The sequence below is a fragment of the Lepisma saccharinum genome, chromosome 10 (genome assembly GCF_977018435.1).
Source record: "Lepisma saccharinum chromosome 10, izLepSacc3.1, whole genome shotgun sequence".
Lineage (NCBI taxonomy): Eukaryota > Metazoa > Arthropoda > Insecta > Zygentoma > Lepismatidae > Lepisma > Lepisma saccharinum.
In genome coordinates this window covers 54,638,345-54,664,305 of record NC_139238.1, presented here as the reverse complement: position 1 = coordinate 54,664,305, position 25,961 = coordinate 54,638,345, and the positions used below count along the sequence as shown (strand labels likewise).

Genomic DNA, 25,961 nt, shown 5'->3' with positions numbered 1-25,961 from the left:
CTGTTGCTTCTTGCTTTGGACTTCTTAATTAAAGTAAGTTGTTTGCAAGTTGCAATAATATTCTCAACGAGTTTTATTTTCAGCGTGATCGCAAATCCCTTTTCATAGGCTTGAATTACTGTTAGGTAATTTAAGATTTGTGTTCTTAGCCTCTAGGTTTTGCGAATAGGTTAGGCTAGTACGTTTGTTGCATTAGTATTTGTACACTTTCTCTCTTTGCTTGCATGTAAGATTTTGATGAGAACAATGATTTTTAAAAAATGTAACTTACAACCAAATCACGGGAACTTGTGCATCCAAATATTTACCAGATTATTAGAAAATTAAACATTTATCAAATTAGACACGGGAATTGTGTTTCGAAAGTTGGAAAGTATATTTAATACGGAATTCTAATCTTACAAGCTCTTTCCTCAACCATGTACAGTGAGTCACATAATTATTCGGACACACAGTAAATTTCTAACGTTTAAGAGCGGGAAGGGAGTGAAATCTGTGTACAGCGTTGAAGTTGATTTTCGTTTAAAAAATGTCATGTTTAGCACAAAATTTGACGATAAAAAGTTAAAAAACGAACATCAGTAACAATATAACGAAGGATGAATCCCTACCGTTGCAAAAATAGTGCCACAAAATTATTCAGACACATAGTAAATGTTAACGTAAGTTTGCGATACAGTGACAATTTAGATTTACGAATTGATTGATACTCTATTCATATATATTAACTCTGGTTTCCTGTAGGTTTCTGTAGCAATTACGATCGCGTTTTGTTTAACAAAGTTGTGATATAAGAACATTTTCTATGTAGAAATGGAACGAAAAGGAAAGGAAAGTTCATTTGAACAACGTCAGTTAGTGATATGGCACCACGCTAAGGGCAAAACTTACCGTGCAATAGCCTCAATGTTGAAAATGAAAAAATGTACAGTTGCAGATATTATTAAGCGATTTAAAGATGAAGAGAGGATCGAGTCCCACGGTCATACAGGAAGACCAAGATTTTTTTCCCCCAGAGAAGAGACAGTAATCGTGAGAAAAATTTAAAAAAACAAAAACAAAGATGAGTGCTCCAATGGTGTGAGCTGAGGTAGCTGAGGAGTGTGGAAAGCATAGTCATCCTGAAACTATACGAAGAGTGCTCAGAAGGACAAACTATCATGGCCGTGTAGCTAGGAGAAAGCCATTTGTAAGTAAGCAAAACAGGACAAAAAGACTGGTGTTCGCAAAGGAACACTTAGGAAAGGATCAGACATGGTGGAATCGGGTAATTTTCACTGACGAGAGTAAATTCAATATTTGTGAGTCAGATGGGAGGGTAACAGTGTGGCGTAAACCAAATGAGGAGCTCCGAGGGAAAAATTTGCAAGCAACAGTGAAGCACGGGGGTGGTCACGTAATGGTTTGCGGCTGCATGTCGGCCCAAAGCGTTGGTAAATTGGCTTTCATCGAACAGACAATGGACAGGTACCGTTACCTTGACATTCTGAAGTAAAATCTAAAGACTAGTGCTGAAATGATGGGCATTATCTGTAACTTTATGTTTTATCAAGATAATGACCCGAAGAACACTTCCCTCGTAGTACAAGAATGGTTATTGTACAACTGCCCAAAAGTGCTCCATCCTCCACCGCAGTCTCCAGACTTGAACTACATTGAGCACCTCTGGTGTAAGTTGGAGAAAGAAGTGAGGAAGACACCTATAACCTCGAAGGCAGACCTCAAGGAGAGACTTCAACATGAATGGGCCAACATATCGCCAGTGTACACAGAAAATTGGTAGAAAGTATGCCAAATCGTTTATCCGAGGTGTTAAAAATGAAAGGGATGCCTACCAGATACTGACATTTCTTTTCCTTGCTTTTCAAGCGTGTTTTCCTGTTTCTCCTTCCATGTGTCCGAATAATTTTGTTTAACCCACAAAAAATGTTTGTTTTGTTTAATGAAAATATTTTACTAATATATTATATTAAACATAATTGAAGATAATTAACAGTGTGCTCATATTGAGTTTTATTTGTTAAATAAATATTAAACATTTATCATCGTATTATATCACGACTACGTCAGTAAATATTCAGAAACCTTATCTGTCCGAATAATTATGTGACTCACCGTACGTAAACCTTTACAAAATTATCTTGCATACATAACTTGGACAGTAAGTTCTCATTCTACAGCAATTTAATAGCAATTATAAACTAATTTTTTAGGAACTTACAGTTAAGTTCCAAATGTAGGATGAAATTTTATTTATATCGCCTTTTTTCCATTGGTAATTTGAAAAATAAAGGTACTTTATGCACAACGGTAAAGATTGAATTTTACCTTTATCAATATTATTTACGTATTTCCCAATGTCATATAACATTTGAAACGTTGTTCAGGAGAAAGCAACGTTCTGAACGAATAAGAGAGGACTATTCACTCTGAAAAATAAATATTATACTCTTATAATGAGCTTTGTTAAATGTTGATAATAGACTATACTTGACTAATTCTGTGATGTCACGGAAGCTGGTGTGAGGCCCGTACATATGTATAAGTATCTCGGAGGCCCCGATTCGAACCACTATGTGTCTCCACCGGGTATCGAACCCGGGACCAATTGATTACAAGGCGACGGCTATACCACTGCGCCATCGAGGAGGCCGCATGGGTGTAACAGACTTAGGTATATCAGTGAATACTTTGGACAATATAAATCTCCTGTCCGATAACAGTATGTATGACGTCATTATAGTCTTCTTACAATTTCTATAGGGAATTTAATGATGCAACGAGTTTAGTTTACGGACAAAAGTTGATGACTTAGTTCCCGAGATATAATGACACATGTGGCTACTTAGTTATATTGAAAAAACATAATTTTGATGTTAGAGATAACGTCATAAAAATTGCTCAACAATGGCAGTGTGTTAGCAGTTAATATACAAATGTATATATGTATATATACACCTTCCTACAAGAAAGTACCAAGAAATAAACCATAGACCTGAATATATGGTTCACGACAAAATACCAGAATATCTGCTGAAACGTTGCAAGAATATCTGAAGATTATAAGCATACATAGAAGTATTTGTATTGTTGTAAATGTTATCCTTTCTGTAATTATAGTGCCATCGAATATTTTATCTTTCTCTCACGTGCTTGTCCTTGCAGACAGTATTTTGTTTCAACAAAATCCAATCTTTATCTTCATAATAACTCGAATGATTGAGCGGCTCTGTAGTAAAACTTGATAACTCACACTTCGTTCAAAATTGAGTTAACATTGGATACAGTTGCTGCACAGTCTCCAGTTGCTGTACAATAAATAGTGAATGAAGTAGTCACTGATAGCCAGAAACACACGGAAACACCTGGGTAACAAATGAGCCATAATGTGATAGACGAACATTCACTTGCGTTTTTCCTGGATTCATACTTTTTCTGGATTATCAAGTATGAGACCCTCAATTGTTCACCGTCGCAAAGTATATGCTGAATAAGTATGGTTTCGTTGTAGCAGTACGTCTATATAAATCAGGAATGTGTCAAATGCATCATCGAATTATAGGTAAATAAGATAAATGTTCATGTTAAAAGCAGGTTTGTAGTGCATTTCATTTTATTCAGGTCATTTGCCAACAATATGTGTTGTATTCGAGTCGAAAGCTCTACCTAGGCATATACGTGTAAATATATTTCCAAATCATCCAAATGCTAGTCGAACGAATTTCACATTAAGTGGTCGAAAAGACTGTGCATAATGAAATTTGTACTTCATTGAACTAATATATGTTTCGCACCATAATTTACATGTGAGTTTGCAAGTATAGAGTTCTAGTGCTTAAGCGAAGTTCACGCCTAATTCTATTGAATCAGCCACAGTTGACTTTGGTATGAGATTACATTAAACTTGTGGTAATCAGGTACAACTGTGCTGCATGTTGAGTGAAAATCTCACCATACTATCACATTACATAATTAAATATGAATTACTAAATAACAAAGAAACATAACTCACATTTCCCTCGTCGTATTTGAATGTAACGTCCATAAGAATGGGGAAGGTGATTTCCCTGAAGAACCCTCTTAGTTGAATGTCAATGTCAACTCCTTCGTGTAGCAAAGTGGCTGAAGCGAAATTCTTCGTAGATAGTTTGTTGAGAAAGATGAAATCGGCGTCTTTACTCATCGCCAGGCTGAATATCGGTACCTGAAGTGCTGCGTTCTTCTCTGAGACAATTTGGAGGATTTTGTCAGGGAATATTTCCTCTCCCGTGTTTGGGAGGCCCATGCTGAGCAACACGATGACAGGGTCCGGCCCCTTTCCTCCTGGTGGTTTTCCATATCCAGTCGTTTTCATCATTTTCGCCATTTCGAGCGCTCGGAGGAGCCCACCGTGGATATTGGAATCTAGAAGGAATGTTAATACAGGGTGTCAGATAAGTCAATACCTATTTTTAAGTTGATAATACATAATGTAGAAACCATTGTATAAACACTGGAAATGAAAACTAATTCTGTCATACCATTTATCTTGTAGGTTACTGAACATGCCACCAACGCTTTGCACAGAAGAGCGAACAAGAATTGTTCGAATCCAACGCTGAATCCCAAAATCATCAAAAAATGTCACACTGAATTGATGAGCACAGGTTCTGTGTTGAATGCGCGACGTGCCGGTAGACTGCCAACGTCATGATCGGAAGAGAATGTTAAACATGTGCGGGAAATGTTTGAAAGAAGCCTTAACAATTCCAGCAGAGAGCGGGCTAACACGCTATACCCTTGAGACTCTTTCGAAGAAATTGAATTTCAGTTCCTGGAAACCTCATTACGTCCAGCAAATCTTTCCCGAGGACTGTGACCACCGCATGGAATTTGCAGAAATTATGATCGGATGGAAATAAGAGAATCCTCTACCTTGTACTTTGCAGCAATTCTTGTTCTCTCTTCTGTACTAAGGTTGGTGGCATGTTCAGTTACCTGCAACATAAATGGTACAGAATTTGTTTTCAATCCCTGTGATAGTTACCATTATACAATGGTTTCTACATTATGCATTATCAACTTAAAAATACTTGTATAGTATACACTGCATACAATAAAGTTCGCTGTAAAATTATACGCTTTTAATGCTATGATACTTTTCCTAAGAAAATCTTAGTGTGGTATCTTATTACAAAATGGTTGCATTGAAAGATTTTCTATTTCATTAATATCGAGATATATTACTTACAAAACGACATTAATGAAATAAAATTAAATTAGAAAGAATTAAATTAGTGAAAAATTAGAAACTTCACAGTCAATAATAATTTATCCATATTTTCCTTTGAATTACTGCCTCTTAGTGAGAAGAAAAAAAATAAAAATTATTTTAGAGGTTTTCGTAGCAGTACAAAAATTGCAAAGGGATATAATATAAAGTAGGCATCCATAAGACTCTAACTAAAATAAAACAATTTTTTATCATTTTATCACTATTTACTGTGAATTGCGGAGTCCAAGTAATAAACCGAAATTTAAAAAAAACAAAACATTTTCGACGTTTTCTGAAACGGTACACAAAATCGAAATGAGATTTAATATACATTATAAGTACTGCAACGTTCTCGGGTCTTATCACAACCCTGCACCATCAACCGTACTTAGTCTTAATGCAAAAGTGCAAACTCTTCAAGTCGGTAGCACTGAAACTCCATAAAACTCTCAAGGCTTGCTGGGCAAAAAAATTTATTGCACATTTAACACAGTCCTTTAAATACACTGTTCACTATACCAAAGTTCACTGATGGCCACACACACTGTTACCTATTGTTCAGTACACTGGACTCCAATAATACCTTCCGTCAATATGCAAAGTTCACTGACGACGCCTCAGCTCCTGTTCTCGACGAAAGGAGGACAGGGACCATTCATTTATTCCATAGTCCATACGGGGTCCACTAAGGCCTTACTCGTCGAGGGTCGATCTCGTACTCGAAGCAGGAATGAGGCGTCCGAGGGTACACCCAAGCCATAGCTCAGTATCAGACTTAATGTCCGATGGCTATTTTTAACATACGTGGTTTCTGCGAATACACTATGAAATAATTATAATAAATTAAGATTCATTTTCTTCTTCAGGTGTTGACGAAGGAAACAGACTAACTGACAGAAACGAAAATGCAGTGTTGGTTAGCATACAGAGTTTTCATCAGCGAATCCTAGGTTCGATCCCGACCATGGACAATTTTTTTCTTCTATCTATCAGTGAAGAACTATGTAATATTGATTTCCAAGCATTTTGACGCAATGATACACATCAGATTTCCATATTTTAATTTGTCCTATCATTCATCTAATAGATTCTCTATCACTAGAGGGTGCAGAGGTTTTTTTTTTTATCGAAGCGAAGTATATCTTCTAAATAGTTCCGTAGCTACGATTGCACACTCCCTTCCACATGTCTGATTTATTTGCACACAGATAGTTAGAACAAGAAACATACATTGGACCGGGGGCCTCCTCGATGGCGCAGTGGAGTCGTCGTTGCCTTGTAATCAAGGGGTCCCGGGTTCGATTCCCGGTGGAAGCACACAGTTGTTCGGATCCCACTTTAGCCTTAGTTTGTATAAAGTGGACTTAAAACACCAACTTAATCAATACATCAGGCCGAAGATTCCAGACTCGAGTTCTTACTTTTTGGCGAGGGTGTTTATTTATGCGTATCTATTCATCATCTTCATCTAAACAACATTCCTCATCATTTCCGTGATTAACCTAGGAAGGAACCAAAGCGGCTTAAATTACAAAAGTACAAAAAGACACACCTGCCTTATATGTTATATCTTGGGACTCAGCAATCTGAAAATAACATTCGTTTCAGTCGACTACTTGGGACTGTTTCGTGTTCTCTCATTTCAAGCATTGGTTATACGCCTGTAAAGGCCGAATCACACGGAACTGGATATCCAGTTAGTTGGCACTGAACTGGCTGCCTGACCAGAAGTGATGGATGCTTGACTGGCTTTGAGGAATAGGCCATGTTCTAATTGCTACTGGCTTTCTTAGACTGGATTCTGTGGAAAAGTCATTCAGAGCAAAGTTTGGCCATGTGAAGGTAATCTGCGAGTTTGCAAAGGAGAGCTTATTTATTGTTTGTGGTTTCCGAGTGTTGGGTGTTTTTGTTAGTTTCTCGATTTTAAAAAAAGTAAAGAGATGACGTGCAGTGCATTCGTGTTCAGTTCATTAATTTTACTTATTTAGGTATATATGCACGTGACAAATATGATTAGCCGAAAATGAAAATCCTTCTTATTACTAATGTATTAAATGTTTGATTTTTTTTTTTTTTTTTTTTTTTTTGTGAATGAATCCTGGGAATCTCATGTATGAGTATGCATACCCGAGTTAATTAAGAAGCATTTTGGGTACGTATTGATTACCATATTTTTTTCGAGACAATTTCTAGTCCTTACTTTTCTTTTTTATTCTTTAATAAAAGCTCAAAGCAGTAATTCTTCTACAAATATTCTTCAAATTGCTCTTCCATCTTTACATATGCTCAATGTCATATGGGAACAAAAGTCTATCGACAAGTACGGTAACAAGTATCGTGGAGGCGAAAACTAGTGTAGCCAATCCAGCGCCAACTAGGACATTCCTACTGGAAATTCAGTTCCATGTGATTCGGGCTTAAGTCTGCCAAAGAGACTGGTTCTCTCACTCATTAAACAGCCCTTTGTAAATGAATAGATTAATAAAAAAAAAAACAGAAAATGTCTTTAAGGTTTGGCACACACAGGAGATGGAATATGTAGAAATTTCAACGAAAATGCAGGCTCTACCAGGACTCGAAGCTGAGTCTCTGGTATTCCATGCCATTGACCAACTGAGCTGCCACGCTAGCCCTGACTTCGCCCCGTTGGTAGAGCAATAGAACGGAATGCCAGAGATTTGGATTCCAATCCTGACTGAGCTGCATTTTCAGCTGAAATTCGTAAAAGGGAAAATATTTTTGTAAAACGTGAAGGATTACTTCTTAAAAACCAGTTGCCCCAGTAGTCGTTAGTGGTGAGTTGAAACGCACCTTTCTCTGATTCGAGTTGACTGATATACTGCCTGGCTTTGGCAACGTATTCTTCGTTCGCAGCCTCATATACATTCGGAGGTGGAGATTCTTGCTTGGTCGCTGGTTGACAGGGGTAGGAAAACCTCTCTGAGCTTATGTCTTCCGTGAATAAATAATCCCATTCCTGAAACGAACAATACTGTGTAAAATTTTTCCTTCATTTATGATTTGACTTGCTCATATTCTGCCTCTCTCCCTGACACATGTACGTGTGGGTACACACATGCACAAAATAAATACTTCATTTTATTTCCATTTTAATCATTTCACGTTGCTTTTCTTTCTCTTTAGCTATAGGTCCTTTCAGTTCTTACGGCGGGCGCTCTACAAGCTGCCAAGGGAAGTAGGGAAGCGAACAATAAAGCGCGATAAGAAATACAGGAGAATGTGGAACGAGGTGAACGTAGTACTTATTCCCACCAAGTCGTATCTCTCTGCGCCACCGCTGTTGTCTGGTTGGTCTGCGGCGTATTCTTCGCTCTCCACTTCCCTTCCAGTTTGCAGAGCGCCCGCCGTAAGAACTGAAGAGACCCATAAAGATGATCACATGAAATTTCTGCAGGGACATTCACAGAGGAAAACTCTTGCCCACATCGCGAATCGAATTTGAAACTACGGTTCTCTGTCCCGACGCGGCATTTGGAGTTTACAATGAAGACTACAGGAAATTTACTACACTTTCAATGACCAGTGGCGGCGATTGGGTTCCAAAACTAGGGGGACAAGATACGTAGTACCAAAACTGGGTAAGGAAGGACAGTTTACTTTCCCTTGTTAGGTAAGGTTTATTATAGTGCAGGTGCAAAAGTGGCAAAAGTGCTCCCTCCCTTGTCCCCCCTAATTTGCCACCACTGTCAATGACTGAAACATGTTTGCAACAATAGAAAGACTTTACATTACCTATGATGTTATTTTACAATATACCTAGGTATTTCCTTAGTAACTATCAACAAAAAAATAAATCGTAAAAAAAAAAATATTGTAAATACAGTGCATTAACTACAATGACAGCGCCAAAATAAAAAATGAGTGGCGGTAGAGAGAACTTGGAAATATTTTCTGGGAAGAGACCAATTGAATATTCCCCTATTATACCTTATAAAAAATTTAGTTTGCACTAAAGCAGAATATATTTATAAGTTAGGTAAGGAAAGCGGATGAGTTTACAGGAGGATAGCGTCCTCCGTCTTCTCTGGTCAACAGTGGGCAACGGAAATCAACTTTGTTGAGACGTTTGAAATATACAGGGTGGGCCAAAAGTCCCTTACCACCCCTTGTAAAAATCGTTTTAGTGGAAATTGATGAATAACAACCATGTGTGACCACATTAGGCCTAGGGGGAAGTCATAAGGTGGGGGTGCCCTTGACGGCGGCCATCTTGAAAGTCGCCATCTTGGATACAAGTCCAGTTTTGTAAATGGGAAGGTAGGCATGCGATACATGATTTTAGGCTAGAATTTGATAAGGAAAACAATGGTGAAGTCGTAATGTTGAAATCTTCATTTGTTAAAAAGTTACAGGCATTCAAATGTTGGAATCACACCTTCATATTTTATTTGTTGCAGGTGCCTAAATCATGCCACTAACCACAGAGGAGAGGAAAGAGTTAATAAGGGCATGGGGTGGAAGGAGTGCAAGGGTTGTAGCAGCTGAATTTAATGAACGGCACCCAGATCGACATCCTGTGTCTCATGTGAGTGTTGCCAACCTCTTCCAGAAATTCAAGGATACTGGTTCAGTAGCGGACAAACCCAGGTCTAGAAGACCCATTACTGCAACAGACGAAGGCACAACCATAGCAGTGTTGGCATCTGTTGCAACATCACCACACCGAAGTACTCGTCGCCTCTCAGCGGCATGTGGTGTCAGCCGTACATCCATCAGACGCATCCTAAAGAAAAACAATTGGCATCCGTACAAATTGCAACTTAAACATTATTTATCAGAAGACGACCCAGATCGACGCCTGGAATTCTGTGACTGGGCAGTTGCCCAACTTGAAGCAGAACCCACATTCGCCTCAAAAATCCTGTTTTCCGACGAAGCGAATTTTTATGTGCAAGGAGAGGTCAACAAACAAAACTGTCGCTATTGGTCCGCTACCAATCCTCACTGGGTTGACTCCTGTAAATCGGTAGGAGCTGGTAAAGTTATGGTGTGGTGTGGCCTATGGGGTACAAAACTAATTGGTCCATTCGTCATTCCTGGTAACCTTAATGCTGATCATTATTTGGCAATGTTGCGTGATCTCATCTTGCCGTCCGTGTTGTCCGAGGATGGCACATTTCCCTTACTTTTTCAACAGGATGGTGCACCTCCCCATTATGGATTAAACGTCCGTGATTATCTGCATGATCATTTTCCTGGACGGTGGATCGGGCGTCGTGGTCCCATTGAGTGGCCGGCACGTTCACCCGATCTGACTCCATTGGATTTTTATCTGTGGGGTCATTTAAAGGCCAAGGTATACGCCGAGAAGATCAGGAATGTTGCTCACCTGGAAGAAAGGATCTTTGCAGCCTGTGCTGATATTTTAACTGACACACTTAGCAGGGTCATGGACAATTGGGGTGAACGACTACACACGTGCGTGGCGCTGGAGGGCGCGCACGTAGAGCACGTAGAGCACCATATGTAAAAGTGTGATTCCAACATTTGAATGAATGTAACTTTTTAACAAATGAAGATTTCAACATTACGACTTCACCATTGTTTTCCTTATCAAATTCTAGCCTAAAATCATGTATCGCATGCCTACCTTCCCATTTACAAAACTGGACTTGTATCCAAGATGGAGGCTTTCAAGATGGCCGCCGTCAAGGGCACCCCCACCTTATGGCTTCCCCCTAGGCCTAATGTGGTCACACATGGTTGTTATTCATCAATTTCCACTAAAACGATTTTTACAAGGGGTAGTAAGGGACTTTTGGCCCACCCTGTATATTAAAGTCGATACTGGGAAATAAAAAAAAAAACTACTTTTCTTAAAGTTCAAGCCTGATTTTGACACAAGGAGCCTTCGAGAAACATTTTGCATCCTATAGCACAATCAAAAAAGGTAAAGAAAACTTGAATAATTCCGTCAATACGAATTTCATACATGATCAAAGAAGGGAAAGGATCTAATCAGAAAATCATTACAAAATATTCTGTAAACAATTGACACCAATTTCGTACGATGAATTACAGTGAACAGCACCTATTGGCAGCATGATCTTGTAGTTGGTGGCTGCGTGCTCTAATGATTTGTCAGGTTAAACCGGCGGTAGCATTGCTACTGGTATGGTCACCCATGCCGGGAAGGCTGGCAAGGAAGAGCCAGACTAAGAAGCAACCTAACGGCTCCAAAGGCGGAAGAAGATGAATGACCATCTCAACGGCGGAGGAGGCGGAAAACCAAGAGGAGTAATACCTCTTTAAAAAAACCTTGGTCCATCTCGCTCCGGATGGTAGCACCTTGTAAAAACTTCTTGTCAGGGATACGGCGAAGACCTCAACGGCTGATGCGTCTGGAGAAGGAGTCCATTGGCACGTTGCAGAAGGCGGAAGAGGAAACCTTCCCTTCTGGGGTTAAATATAAAGGGAACCACTGCCTTGTGGTGAAGAGCGATCTTCCATAGCTAAGGAAATCAACCCTGACAGAAAACATCATGCTTGGATGCTTCAGGTGGCAGCCTGAAAGCTCAAACCTAAAACAAGTGGAAGGAGAAATGAAAATTACAAACTAGGAATTCTTGGGTTGAATGAGATGAGATAGATAGATTTTGGTGAAATAACAAAACAAGAAGGACATACAATTTTGTATTCAGGACAAATAAAAGATAATGCAGAACACAGGAATGGCGTAGGGATACTCCTAAACAGACTGGCAAAGAAGAGCCTAATAGAATGGAAGCCCATCTCCGACAAAATTATTACAGCTAGGTTTAGGACCCGCTTTAGGTACAATTTTATGCTCCCACAGATATGACACAAATTGAGAAGAAAGATGAAATTTACCAACAATTAAATGACGCAATAAAAAATGTGAAGAAAAGAGATATTTTGATCCTCATAGGTGACATGAATGTCAAGGTAGGCTCGCAAAATGAAAGATTGGAACATATAATGGGAAACATGGTTTCGGAAACATAAACCATAATGGTGAAGGATTGGTAAACCTATGTGCGTATCATGAATTGGTCATGGGAGAAACAATCTTCCCTCATAGAAACTGTCACAAAGTAACTTGGGTTTCGCCAGATAGTACTACAGAAAACCAAGTAAACCATATAGCAATATGCAGGAAGTTTTTGGAGATCGCTAATGTATGGAATAAAGGAGGAGCGGATGTAGCCAGTGATCACCTTCTTGTGGTAGCCAATATTAAGCTAAAACTAATGTCAATAACCAAGAAGGTTGATGGAAGGCATGTTCAAAGATTGACAGAGAATGAAAAACAAAATAAATTTAAATTAGAAATTAATAAGCTCTCTCGGAAAGTACACAGCATGAACCAGATCTTGAAACAAATGAGGTAAAGGTAAAGAGAATCTACTTAAAAACTGGAGAAAAGGTACTTGGAATTCAGACTGGTTGTTTGAAGACACTTGAGAAGTAATAGAAAATAGGAAACAAGCAAAACAAGATTACAAAATTTAGCAGCGCAAACAGAGAACTCAGAAATAGATAAGAAGGTGAAGAAATGTATGAGGAGAGATAAGTGGAAATGGGTAGAGGACTTAGCACAAAAAGCAGAAGAAGCAGAAAAGAGAGGTGACTTAAAACAGTTATATGTCATAACTAAGAAATTATCCAGAAAAGCATTTAGGAAGATAAAACCGGTGAGAGATAAAAATGCAGATCTATTTCTAACCCAAGAACAATAAATGGAAAGGTGGAGAGAATATTCTTGAAATATATTGAATAGGAATGGAAAAATAGAATAAGAAATTTCTAACAAGATAAGAACGGAAGAAAAGACAAAAGATACCAAAATTAAACTTGACCCCACAACTAGAGCAGAAGTGAGAAAAGCAATAAAGCAAATTAAGAATGGCAAGGCTCTTGGAATGGATAACATTAATCCGGAACTAATAAAGGCTAATGTGGAAACTTCCATTGAAATGTTACAACCGATGTTAGAGAAAATATGGAATGAACAAAAAGTTCCATTAGAATGGAGATCAGGTTTAATAGTATAACTGCCAAGAAAGATATATACAAATAACTGTAGAAACTGTAAAAAAGCAAGATACTTTCGAGAATAATCTTAAACAGAGCGAAGGATGTTGTAGAATCAATATTGAGGAAACAACAAGTTGGTTTCCGCAGACAACGTAGTTGTGTCGATGTAATAATAATAACACATCCAAAGAAAACATGGAAGAGAACAATAAAAGAAGAAGCAGCCGAGAAAGGAAAAACATGGACAGAGGTCAAGGAGTTGGCACGTCACAGAGCTAAATGGAGGCGTTTCACTGACGCCCTATGCTCCTGGTGGAGCAAAAGGAATTAAGTCAAGTAAGTCAATTACAGTGAAGGTTTGTTTTTCTTTCACATAAAATATCAATTTAATTTTGTATAAATTTCAACGCCTCTTCCTTTCAGAAAACATATTGAGTTTTTCTAAATTGTATTTCTTTTAAAAATGTTATTGAAGGTAAATTTATAAATATAATAGTAATATTTTAAAAATACAATTATCTCTAACAAACATTTGATAACCTTACAAAGTATAAAGTTCTATTGATTGGTTCGATAATTATCAAGGCTTTCAACTTCCAGTTAGTCTCATAAAATGTTATAAATAAGACAAAACTCAAAGATTAACATAAATGAAAAGAAAGTTTTTCTACAAAATTACTATTTCTTAATTTTCAAAAATTGATTTTTTGATTCGTTATGAAAGTTTACACTATTTGGAGTATTTATGAGATAACCGGATGTTCCAAGGCGCCACTGTTCCTGTATATTGAATCGAAAAAAATATCCGATGTTGCGGTCTTTTTTCAAGATAGCGACTAGACTGAAAATATCTTAAATGTCATTTATAATTAATCCAACCAAGCCTCTTGATTTTACGTATAAAAAACTAGATGCCATGGATTGTGATAAATGCACTAATTCTGCTTATGGAGGACACATTTTATGGCGATTTTTTTAAAAATCACATTAAAACTTATATCTTTGATTTTTTTAAAAATCTTGATTTGCATTATTTTCCTTCGCTTCTTGTGCCATTTTTTAGCTAATTTGTGAAGATGGGAATGAGTTTTGATATTATCAAATTGATGAATGGACATTCACAAAAATCCATGTTCAGGCCAGAATTCGAACCCGGGACCCCTGGCGTCGTAGTGCGATGTGCTAACCACTCCGCCACGGGACGAGCTAAATTTATATCGTCTGAAAGCTTATAAATTAGGCTAAAACATTTATTCCTGTCATTTAATTTATTCAAACGTTACTCGTACAAGGCAAAATTTTTAAAGTACTTCAAAAATTACATTTTGTAAAGATTTTTTTTTTGTAATCACGCAAAACCACTGCTCGTAGAGGGGAAATCGGGGCATCAACGAACAAAACGTTACTAAGAAAACTTGCTACTCTTGATACCCTTGACACGCAGCGAGAGTTTGGCGATCTTGTACAGCAACACCCTGTATTTATTTGTATACAGGGCCAGATTTAAGTCTAGACCTGGCCTAGGGTAACACCAATTAGAAGCGGAAAAGCTGAACTATCTCAATGAGTAACTGGGCCAGCTTGAAATAAGGGAGGGGGCTGCAGATTCCGGTTTCAACTGCTCAGAGCTTTTCTACGATATAATTTTACCATATATATCTTTTACATTTAGACTATAAGCAAACCACAATGTAAGATCAGGGACGGCTCTAGGTGGGTGCGGGACCAAGGGCACATAACATTCGCGGGGCCTCTGATGAAAATTGTTTAAATAGAGTAAGGTGGTACATTTTCGATCACAAAAAATTAAATTCAATATAACTTGAAACAATAGGCAGCAAAATTAAAGTCTGTAGACAGCAGAACGAAATTTCGGTCGGATAAAATTTGATTAGAATTGTACCTAGGTAGGAACAAATCTGATGACCATGTGGTACAATTTGGATCAATATTGAGTGAAGAAAGAGTATCCTTAATATATACTACCAGTGCAACTTCTTCTATGGGGTATGCCTACAGGAGCAAAATAAAAACAAACTGCATGTTCTGTTAGTTTAAAGCTCTGTTTGACTACATACATCGCTACATCGCTACACGCACTTCCTTCGGTGTCAATCCCAATCCTCGCCTTTCCAAATACATCAGTCTCTCCCCAATTGCGTCTTCCATCTGCATGGAGAAAAATGTTGGATGGCCAACATCAATCCTGGAAGGGGAAGGAACACCCGCTGCTTCTTGACGTTCCATCGTTTCTTTGTTTTGGAGGGTGAGAAATGGAACATGATAAAGTTTCGATGCCTCGCGTATAGAATACTCTGTACGGCATTTTCAAGAACTAGAGACGAATACTGTTGATATACATTCTTCGGTATTCGTTTGCGGGGCATCTGTAACAATAAATTGAACAACGCATTTACTTTGTGAAGTAATGTGCTGCACTCGTTACGGTAATGGAACCTCGCTGATCGAATTTGTACCATTTCCGCCGATCAAATATGTACCACTTTGTACATGGCAACAAATATTTCTGTAGTTCCCATATATCTCACTAGATAGCTACAGATGTCACATGCTACAGGCACCACATACTTTCCACGTTTGACCTGAATTTCGCTGTCCTACGTTTAAGCATAAACCCGGGGCACGCAAAATGACAGTCAGATGTTTATATACAAAGCACCTATTCTATCTCCAACGTACTCACCTAGCCATACAAAATTACGTCTGGTTCTCCGGGTTTTTCGTAAAAGTTCTCCTTGTTTCTGTACAACACACCTGACACCCCACGCAACAACCCTCACTCCTAAAATTAGCGTTGTCAGTAACAGGAAGCAAAATATTCGATTTTTTAGAACGGGTGATCGAAATAGTACCTAGTATATAAAAAATGTACCACCCTACCCTAAATTTTAAATAGCCGAGATGTCTTTCTCGGTCTCAGTGATGTGTGTACCCCCTACACTTTTTCGCAAGAGAACATAATCTATTGACATTTTGGTGCAAAATTTACAATTTTGTTCCTCTAAATTCGAACATACACCCATCAAAAATGAAAATTCTGAATAAACTCCTTCTCACTTACTCCGTAAACAGTCATTTATGTTATATATTTGTGTAGTGGGAAAATTCTGTCTTCATGACCTTTCTTACTCTTACCTCTCTTTATTGATATTATTTATTTAAACTTTTCTTCCATTCACTGATGCAAAGTTTTCAATGAGCTCTCCGTAATTTAGAGACGAAGAATAACCTTTCCAAAGTGACAGTGCATTGAATCTCTTCTGCGACAACCTTGATGGGGAAACGAGTTCGACTTCAACGATGGGTTCAGAAAACAATGTTACAGTAACAAACAGACCGAGGATTCTTCCAGACGACATTAGAATACAGATACCAACCAAATGAAGAAACAGTGAACTAATGGTCATAAATGAAGAGAAATTATTGCGTTATCATTTTCCGTTAGCGTTCAAACGAGAAGCGAAGGATTTTTTTCATTTTACATCCCCCTTTGAAAGCTATGGGCAATTCAGGGATTTGTTGCTCAAGAATTTTCATGGGTGGTATCATGAACGAGAATTAGAGAGATTCTTGGATTCTCGCTTTCAGCTAAAGAATGAGTCGTTTATATTCGCAAGATTGACATGGTTTGAGAGGGTAAAATCCGCCGCTACAGTCGAGGAGAAGCTTAATTTTATTAGGTGTAAATGTAACCCTGTATATCGTGAGAGAATTTCAATAGCATGAAAGATCTTCACACGTATGCTTTGAAGTTGCAGGAAGAGATGTTGGAAAACGCTACGTTTCGTCAGCATGAGACCGAACAGGAAATCATTAACTTTGCCTTGAGAGGCGACACAACTCCTCAGTCCGAAGTGGTGTTTGAGCACCCTTTTAATTTTCTTCCGCACCCCCTTCTGCAGCTCATATCAAAACCTATTATTATCCGAAAACACTATTAACTCTTGCATTGTCATATTATTTCATCACTAATTAAATTCATATCGTCATATTGAGCGTAGAATAACATCCCTGTTATTATATACAGTGTATTTTACTGCCGAGTTTTCCGTAAAGCGACAGCTAACACGCCAGGTAGTGGGAGGGCGTCTGCCGGCTTTTAGATCGACAGCTTTACGTTGACCTTGGCACTATACGCGTCAGTGCTTCAGTATCCAGATAGCTGGTGTCCAGTTTATGAAGTGTTTATGAAAGGTGTTAACAAGTGTTTTAGATTGTTTTGTTTTAGTTTACGTATTACTGGTGCTTTTCTACAGTCTAATAATGCCACGTTAAGCAAACAATTTAAAACAAGGATTTTTTTTACTACTTGTACAGTGTCTCTCAAAAGTTTTAGGACAACGACATTTTAAACTAGGCAACCCAATTTACACAAGGCGTTGGTGGGTTGCGTGTAGAGTTAGGCTCAATTTCAGGGTTGCCACATGCACAATAGATATTTATAAAATACGCGAAAGGAATAAAAACAAGTAATATTGTATAAAATTATTAAAAAGATCACTATTACATCGCAAGTGACAAAATTATTTCTGAAAGAAAAAGAATAGGTTTTCTAGAATTTCATCGCTAGTGAGTCTACAGAAAGGAAAAGAGGTGAAAGAAAACGAAAGGTGACAAAGGAGAGGAGAAAGAGAAAGCGAAAGGAGAAGAGGAAAAGTAGAGGAGAGAAGATTTGATTTGATTTAGTATATTTTACTTCGCGTTTTGTGCCTCTTGGTTAATTTACGAAGATGGGGATGAGTGATGAAATGATGAAATGATGAAATCGATGAATGGTCATTCACAAACAACCAAGCCCGGGATTCGAACCCGGGACCCTGACCCTTGGCGTCGCAGCGCGATGTGCTAACCACATTTTTTTCTTTTTTTTATATATAAAGGAAATACCCCCTACACGGAGGTATCCCCCACCATACATTCTTTTTCTCACTTTTACACTTTTCAATTCTTACATTTTCTTTGTTTCTTATCAACTGGACGAACACAAATACGCATGCGTTACCCGGGACTCGAACCCAGAACCCCTGGCGTTGTAGCGCGCTCTGCTAACCACTCCGCCACGGAGGTCGACGCCACTCGGCCACAGGGTCGGGCTAGAGGAGAGAAGAAAGAGAGGATAGACGAGGAGAGGAGATGAAGTGAAGAGAATGGAAAAAAGATTGTAGGAGAGATGAGGAAAATTGAGCAAATAAGAGAGAAGAGGAGACGAGAAGAGGGGAGTGGAGATTAAAGTAAAGGAGAGAAAAAGAGAAGAACGAAAAGAAGAGGAGAAGAGTGCAGTGGAGTCGGAAATCTAAAACAGGAGAGGAGATACGAGGAGTGGAGATGAGTGGGATGGAGATAAGATGCAAGAAAAGTAGGGAAAGCGATATGAGATAAAAGCAGAGCGAGCAGAAGGAGAGGAGAGGAGAATAAGAAGAGAAGAACAGATGGGACTGAAGAGAAGAGGTAGTTGCAGAAAATATCGTCTCAGCGTCAAGAATTGATGCATTGGTCAAATTATCGACATGAAACATTCGATAACATTTTGAAATGTATTGGAGAATGCATTAGATCGGTTCGAAATGCTTTTTGGCTTAGTTCAGAGCAAGGTAAAATCTTCCATGTAAGATGTTTGATTTTACCTGCGATTATACCACTAAAAACATGAATGTAATTTGAATATTTATAAGAATTATCCAATTTTTGTCCACTTCTCGGTTCGTTGAAATGGAGATTTTGTAATTTAATATTTCCCCTCCCCCCATCGTTAATTCCAAACTGAATCATTCCTTTTTACACGGCGTGGACAATGAACACAATGGGATAGGTCTAAAACTTACAAAAATTTTCTGGCAGCGGAAGGGTTTGAACCTACGACCATCAGATTGATAGTCCTGAACGGTGAACATTACCCTACAAGCTTTCGCTCCTGAAAATAAGTAGAAGGAGCTGACCAATGTGAAATGTAGATGCAACTCTCCTCCTACATATAATGTGCAAACAATACTTGTTTGTAACAAAGAAAACGAAGGTAGTACGACTCGGCGAACACATTTAATGGAGAATTGCACATGATGAAAACTTTTCATTCGATATTTGCGGAGGTATCATTGCATTGAACTCGATTGAGAAAAGGGGTAAAATTAGTATGTCCTGAATTGCCACAAATATAAATAGTTATTTCATTAACATTTGTCAATGTCTTTGAAGCAGTACACAATTATCGTTAGAGTATCATAATTCACGATCTTATAAGGGTGATCCATAAAGAACGCCGGATTTGAAAAGGACGCCATTTTTTTTTGTTTGTTTGGCAGCATTGTTGGTGCTATTGTTGTTATCAGTTATCATTGAGGTTTTGTGTTGAGAAGCGTTTAAGTAGTTCTACTGTTTGTGTGTGTTGCTAACGCCATGGAAAGGTACAGTAAGAAACAGCGATTTTTGATTGTCAAAACGCACTACAAGAATGGTGAAAGTTTCACGGTGACTGTTCGGAAACTCCATACGATACTTGGTCATCTTCATGCACCGAACGAATCAACTGTTCATAGGTTGATCAAGAAATTTGAAGAAACTGGATCTACAGAAGACATCAAAAGCCCTGGACGCCCTCGAAGTTGCCGGAGTGAAGCAAACGTTGCTGTTGTGCGTGATTCTGTTGCTGTGTGTCCTGCAAAATCGTATCGCCATTGTGCTCAGGAACTGCATATGGCGCCAACAACAATGCAAAGAATCTTGACGAAAGATCTGCACTTGCACGCGTACAAAGTGCAGTTAACGCAGGAGCTGAAACCAGTGGATCATGGAAAACGACAGCAATTTGTTGACTGGATCCTTGAAAGGGAACGAGAGATCGAGGGTTTCGCAAAGCGCATCATTTTCAGCGATGAAGCTCATTTTCATTTAAATGGGTTCGTAAACAAGCAGAATTGCCGAATATGGGGATCTGAGAACCCAAAAGTGATTCAGGAAAAGGAAATGCATCCTCAGAGAGTTACGGTTTGGTGTGGGATTTGGAGTAGGGGTTTGGTCGGTCCTTACTTTTTTGAAGACGAAGAAGGAAATGCTCTGACAGTGAATGTAATTCGTTACCGTGCAATGCTAACTGATTTTCTTTGGACTCGTTTGGATCAAATGAACATCCAAAATGTACGGTTCCAACAAGACGGCGCAACTTGCCACACTTCAGAAGAAACAATCAATCTGCTTTGTGAGAAGTTCCCGGACAGAATAATCTCGTTGAGAGGAGACCAAACCTTCCCACCTCGACCTTGTGACTTGACACCATGTGACTTTTTCTTGTGGGGGTACACCAAGTCACAAGTTTACCAGAACAAACCCCGAAGTTTGTTGGAACTTAAGCAAGAAATTCGACGTGTACTCAACACACTTGATGGGGAAATGTGTGATCGGCTCATGGTGAATTTCATGGACCGAGTGATTGCGTGTAGGGCTAGTAGGAGGGGGGGGGGGGGTCATATGCCTGATATTGTTTTCCATGTTTAAACCTTAATGTCTCCTTAAGAGAATGGTATGTGTTTTGTGCTTCTTTTCGAAAAATAAATTTCATTTATAGCAACTTCAAATCCGGCGTTCTTTATGGATCACTCTTACATGAAAATATCCATTTGAATGTGTGTCAATTCATTTATTTGTTTTTTTAATATAAATTCCATATGCTGCAAAATGTAGCCACTATACACTGCTATTACATATAATGTTACCATGCTCTTGTTTATAATAAAAGGAGAATTAAAAAAAGAACACATATTATGGAGGATCGAACCTGGGACTGTAATCAATGCTTTCAAGAACTCTAACCAATACACTACGCCGTTTGTTTCCCTTGGAGCAACAGTTCTTAATAATTCTGTCGCGTGAATATTGTAAACGTTATCCTACAAAAAGAAGTTCAATACTCTAATATAGCTCTGTACTTCTAGAATTACTCTATACACATGCATTGATTGATTGATTGATTGATTTCGTTTTGTGCCTCTTGGCTAATTTGCGAAGATGGGGATGAGTGATGAAATAATGAAATTGATGAATGGACATTCACAAACAACCAAGCCCGACCAGGATTCGAACCCGGGACCCTTGGCGTCGCAGCGCGATGTGCTAACCACTTTTTTTTTTTAAAAAAAAAAAAAAGAATATACACCCCCTACACGGAAGTATCCCCCACCATTCACACTTTTTCTAACTTTTACACTTTTCAATTGTTACAGTTTCTTACCATCTGGACAAACACAAAAAGCCAGGGCTAACCTGGACTCGAACCCGGAACCCCTGGCGTTGTAGCGCGCTGAGCTAACCACTCCGCCACGGAGTTCAATACACATGCATTTGAAATTTAACTCTGAATTTATTTCCTCGTTGTTAGTATATCTAAGCTTGTGAGTATACTTTATTTGTAATTTTATAACGCTTACATGAACATCTACGAAATATTTTCTTATAATAAACTCCGTTTGACCAATTTGCCATATAAACAAATGGAATACAGATTGTCTTCGAGCTTACATTGTTAAAAAGGAGCGGATACACGTATTACTATCCCAATACTTATTCAATAAGATTTCTTGTTTGTCAGAAATTATGACTTAAACTATTGCATGTTGAGCTAGTGCTCACCTAGCCGCCTCTGATGAAATCTATCATTCTTCAAATTATCTTTCAAATTCGACTCTGGTCAATTGTGACTTGCTGGGTGCAGACACTGTGCATCGACGCACAGTATTTTGCGATAAGAAGCGGCCTTGAATAGCGTGAGTGAGTCACTTTGAACGCGAGCAAGCTACGCTACCTACAAAAAAAGTACGGACGCGATAAGAAGCGGCGTGCAATCAGAACGCAGAACGGCAGAACCTGACCAAATTATTTCTCCTCGTTGGCTGCCATGTGGCTGGGGGGTTTCTACGTTGCCACGTTCGCACAAACACACGGACAGGCTAGTCAGCTGTTGGCAAGCTCGGGAAAAAAGCGTCACGCGAAATTAAGCACGTACGTATTAGTATGCTAATATATGTTATTTCCGTCGTAAAGTGATAAATTAACGAATCTAGAAGTTTGAATCTGAAGTTTCTTGTAGGTTGACGTTAACTTCCAGTGTGAATTTTACATTCTGGCAAGCATGAAACATTGTATCTTCCTGCTCTACACAACAACCAAAAACCTTCACTGAAAGAACCTTTGTTGTGTTTTTATTATGGTACATTGCAAGCATCAGCTACCGGCATCTTTTTACTTATGTTGTATCGTATCACAATTACCAACAAAAGAAAATGCGTCTTGTGTTATGAACAACACTGTGACAAATCGTTCTCCTTTGATTTCATGCCGCCTCTCTTTGCCTTCTTTGTCACGCCGCGATTGTTGAAGCTTCAGAACGTACAAATGAAATGTATTTCTTGAAAATTAGGGCAAATTACGTATAAACAAATTACGTACAACTTCGTTTCGTTAACACGTTTTTAAATTATATTTTGAGGAACCTACAAAAATTCACCTCCAAAACAGAATTTTACAGAACTGAGTTACTCTATTACGGAGACGAATTTATCAAGAACAAATCAATTGTGTGTGAATTTATTGATTGAGTTGGTGTTTTAAAGTCCACTTTATGCACACTATGGCTAATCTGGAATGGACCTGCAGTTGGAAGTGGGATCGAACCACTATGTGCCTCGACAGGGTATCAAACCCAGGACTACTTGATTACAAGGCGACAACACTTACCCTACCACTGTGCCATCGGGGAGGCACATGTGGGTGTGTGAAGTGAGATATTTTGGGAGCTATATCAGAATACAGGCTCTGGCAATACAGAGTTCAATAAATTACAACGAAACGCTTGGCAATTGCTCGATTTCCTTAACATTAATGATACATTTGGTACATGTGTTATTAATGCTTTGAGCTACCTGTATGTAAAAACATAAAAAATGAATGAAAGAACAGAAGTAGTAGTTAAAGAATCAGTTGTTTTTGCTTACCGGCTACTATTGCAGTGGCGCTATCCCAAGATCATCTTCATTGTTGATTGGTAAAGGAACATCTTCATCTGAGCTACTACTGTCACTGTTGTCTTCCCGCCCAAGTGAAATTACAAAATCCTCCATTTGCTGCTCTTCAACTTCCTCCTTTTCCCATGCTTCGGAAATAATCTTCCTTGTGTGTTCTATAGCCGAACGCCACCTATCTGCTGTCTCATCCCCGATAGCCTGTTCTGTCAATTGCAAAATTTTAGACGGTGTAAAAGGTGGCAAAGTGTTCCTCTGTGCTACCAGCCCTTTGACCTGTGCCCAAATAAGTTCGATTGCATTGTACATACAATGATAAGGCGGGAGACGGACCACCGTATGTCCCGCTTCTTCTGCAAGCTTGTCTATTCGATATATGGGGAACTGGGGTTTGTGTAACATAAGAAGCTGCAGTAGTTCAGCCTTCCTCATGTTTCTGTGGGCTCGCGAAAATCCTGAAGTAGGTCAATCCGGCAACAGCGCGTCGCTACCAGAGTGGGTGGTTCCACGCCGCTTGCTAGCGCGTCCCGACTGTAGCTTGTCTGCCTTTGAAAACCAAGTCATTGTTTTTCACCGTTTCCGAACGCGATTGCTATTGTAGAAGTATATATTCTCTCAAAAGAGCACGAAAGGAAATTTGACCAATATTCTCCCGTCGTTTAAAACCAAATATTATCTATTAAACGAAAAGTTCACGATTGTCAATAAACCTATCTGAGCATAAGGTGGATGTAAATAATAAATTTCATTGAAAGATTCTCCAAAATTTCTCTCCCACTGTGTACGTCAGGCCAGTGCCCAGGAGGGGGGCTTGGGGCCATGCCCCCCTCAAACCCTGAAAAAATATTTAAATGTGAACCTATAAATAACTACGAAAAGAACATCGTCGATTTTAGAAAGGTGTGAAAATTTCAATGTTGTTCTTACATAAATAAATCTGTTTCTTGCGCAAAAGTCTTCAGGCTGCAATATTGGTTAGTTTTAGTATTATAATCATTCTTGCAAGGCCTACCAGACGTCCGATTCAGCGATTAGTCAGGACAGTGCGTTACTTTCAATCCCTGTCCTGACTTTTTCGAACTGCAATCGTGATGCGAGAATGTCTCTTTATTGCTTTTTCGTAACTCACAATTAGACATGTTCTTTATTGTAATAATAATTCCTAGTACGCAACATTTAATTTATAAATATATTATTTTCTAAACATAGAATTATCATGAATTTTCAATGGCTATTGAACTATTTTGTAATATCTGTCTCTCTCTCTCTCTCTCTCTCTCTCTCTCTCTTATATAATGATAATAATCCTTTGCGCAACAGCCCCTCTCTCTTATATATATTTGAGTCTGGCCCCTCCCTCAAAGAAATCCTGCATATGGGCCTGGTCTACGTCAATGATAGAAATGCAAGCAATATTTTTATTTATTTTTAACCCAATTAAAGGAATGTGGAAGAATTTAAAAGAAATAAGAAAGAGCAGAACGACTGTTACTCTACTTTAAAAGTTGTTGTTCTTCGAGGAAGAAAAATAAGAAGTATTTACTCCAGCACCTTAACACAGTGTCCCATGAGTCTCTCTTGACTAATACTGTCATATGTGAAGTGATTTTATGACTAATATTTTCCGCCTGTTTACGTCTAACGTTGCGCAAATCGGTAGTTCGCAAACGGTGTAATTATTTCGTGTTACCTTACGCAACAGCAACTACATTTCATAAGACTGTTCTGAACACGACAGTTGCGTCAGTAAACAAGCATTTCGTCTGTTGCAGTATCACAGGAAAATAATATCGTCCTGCAATGTTCAAGCCTCTAGATGATAAGTTAAAAGAAATAACTCGCATTTTCGCAACTACCAATATTCTCGTTTTTCTTCATCACTTCGAAAATTATTTATCGAAGATATCTGCTACACTACAAGAAAGCAATTCAAAATTAAAGTAAAAGTTCAACTACATGTACCCAACGACACTTACAATATTGGAGGGACAGAATACTTAAAAATTGTTGTTTCAATCGAAGGTAAGGGCGTGGTGTAGTGGTTAGAGTTCTCGATTGGGCTGCTAGTGGTCCCAGGTTCGATCCTCCATACTAGGTGTGGGTTCTTGGTAACATTATTTGTAATAGCAGTGTATAGTGGCTACATTGTTTTGCATATGGAATTTATAAAAAAATAAACAAATAAATGTATTGACACACATTTAAAGGGATATTTTCATGTATAAGATCGTGAATTATGATACTCTAACGATAATTGTGTACTGCTTGAAATACATTGACAAATATTAATGATATAACTATTTATATTTGTGGCAATTCAGGACATACTAATTTTACCCCTTTTCCCAATCGAGTTCAATGCAATGATACCTCTGCAAATATCGAATGAAAAGTTTTCATCATGTGAAATTCTCCATTAAATGTTTTCGCCGAGTCGTACTACCTTCGTTTTCTTTGTTACAAACAAGTATTGTTTGCACATTATATGTAGGAGGAGAGTTGCATCTACATTTCACATTGGTCAGCTCCTTCTATTTACTTTCAGGAGCGAAAGGTTGTAGGGTTGTGTTTACCGTTCAGGACTCAATCTGATGGTCGTAGGTTCAAACCCTTCCGCTGCCAGAAAATTTTTGTAAGTTTTAGACCTATCCCATTGTGTT

The 25,961-nt window shown here is 38.5% G+C and overlaps 1 protein-coding gene across 1 annotated transcript in view; it reads right to left on the bottom strand.

Moving 5' to 3' along the window:
- The window catches only part of LOC145993912 (inter-alpha-trypsin inhibitor heavy chain H3-like), a 473,549-nt gene that overhangs the window by 51,185 nt on the left and 396,403 nt on the right, over positions 1 to 25,961 (bottom strand). The window contains exons 9-10 of the mRNA XM_083129826.1: positions 8,066 to 8,231; positions 4,013 to 4,404 (exon numbers count right to left, since the gene is read on the bottom strand). Of these exons, the coding sequence (XP_082985952.1) occupies positions 4,013 to 4,404; positions 8,066 to 8,231 (558 nt within the window). The remainder of the gene's footprint in view (positions 1 to 4,012; positions 4,405 to 8,065; positions 8,232 to 25,961) is intronic.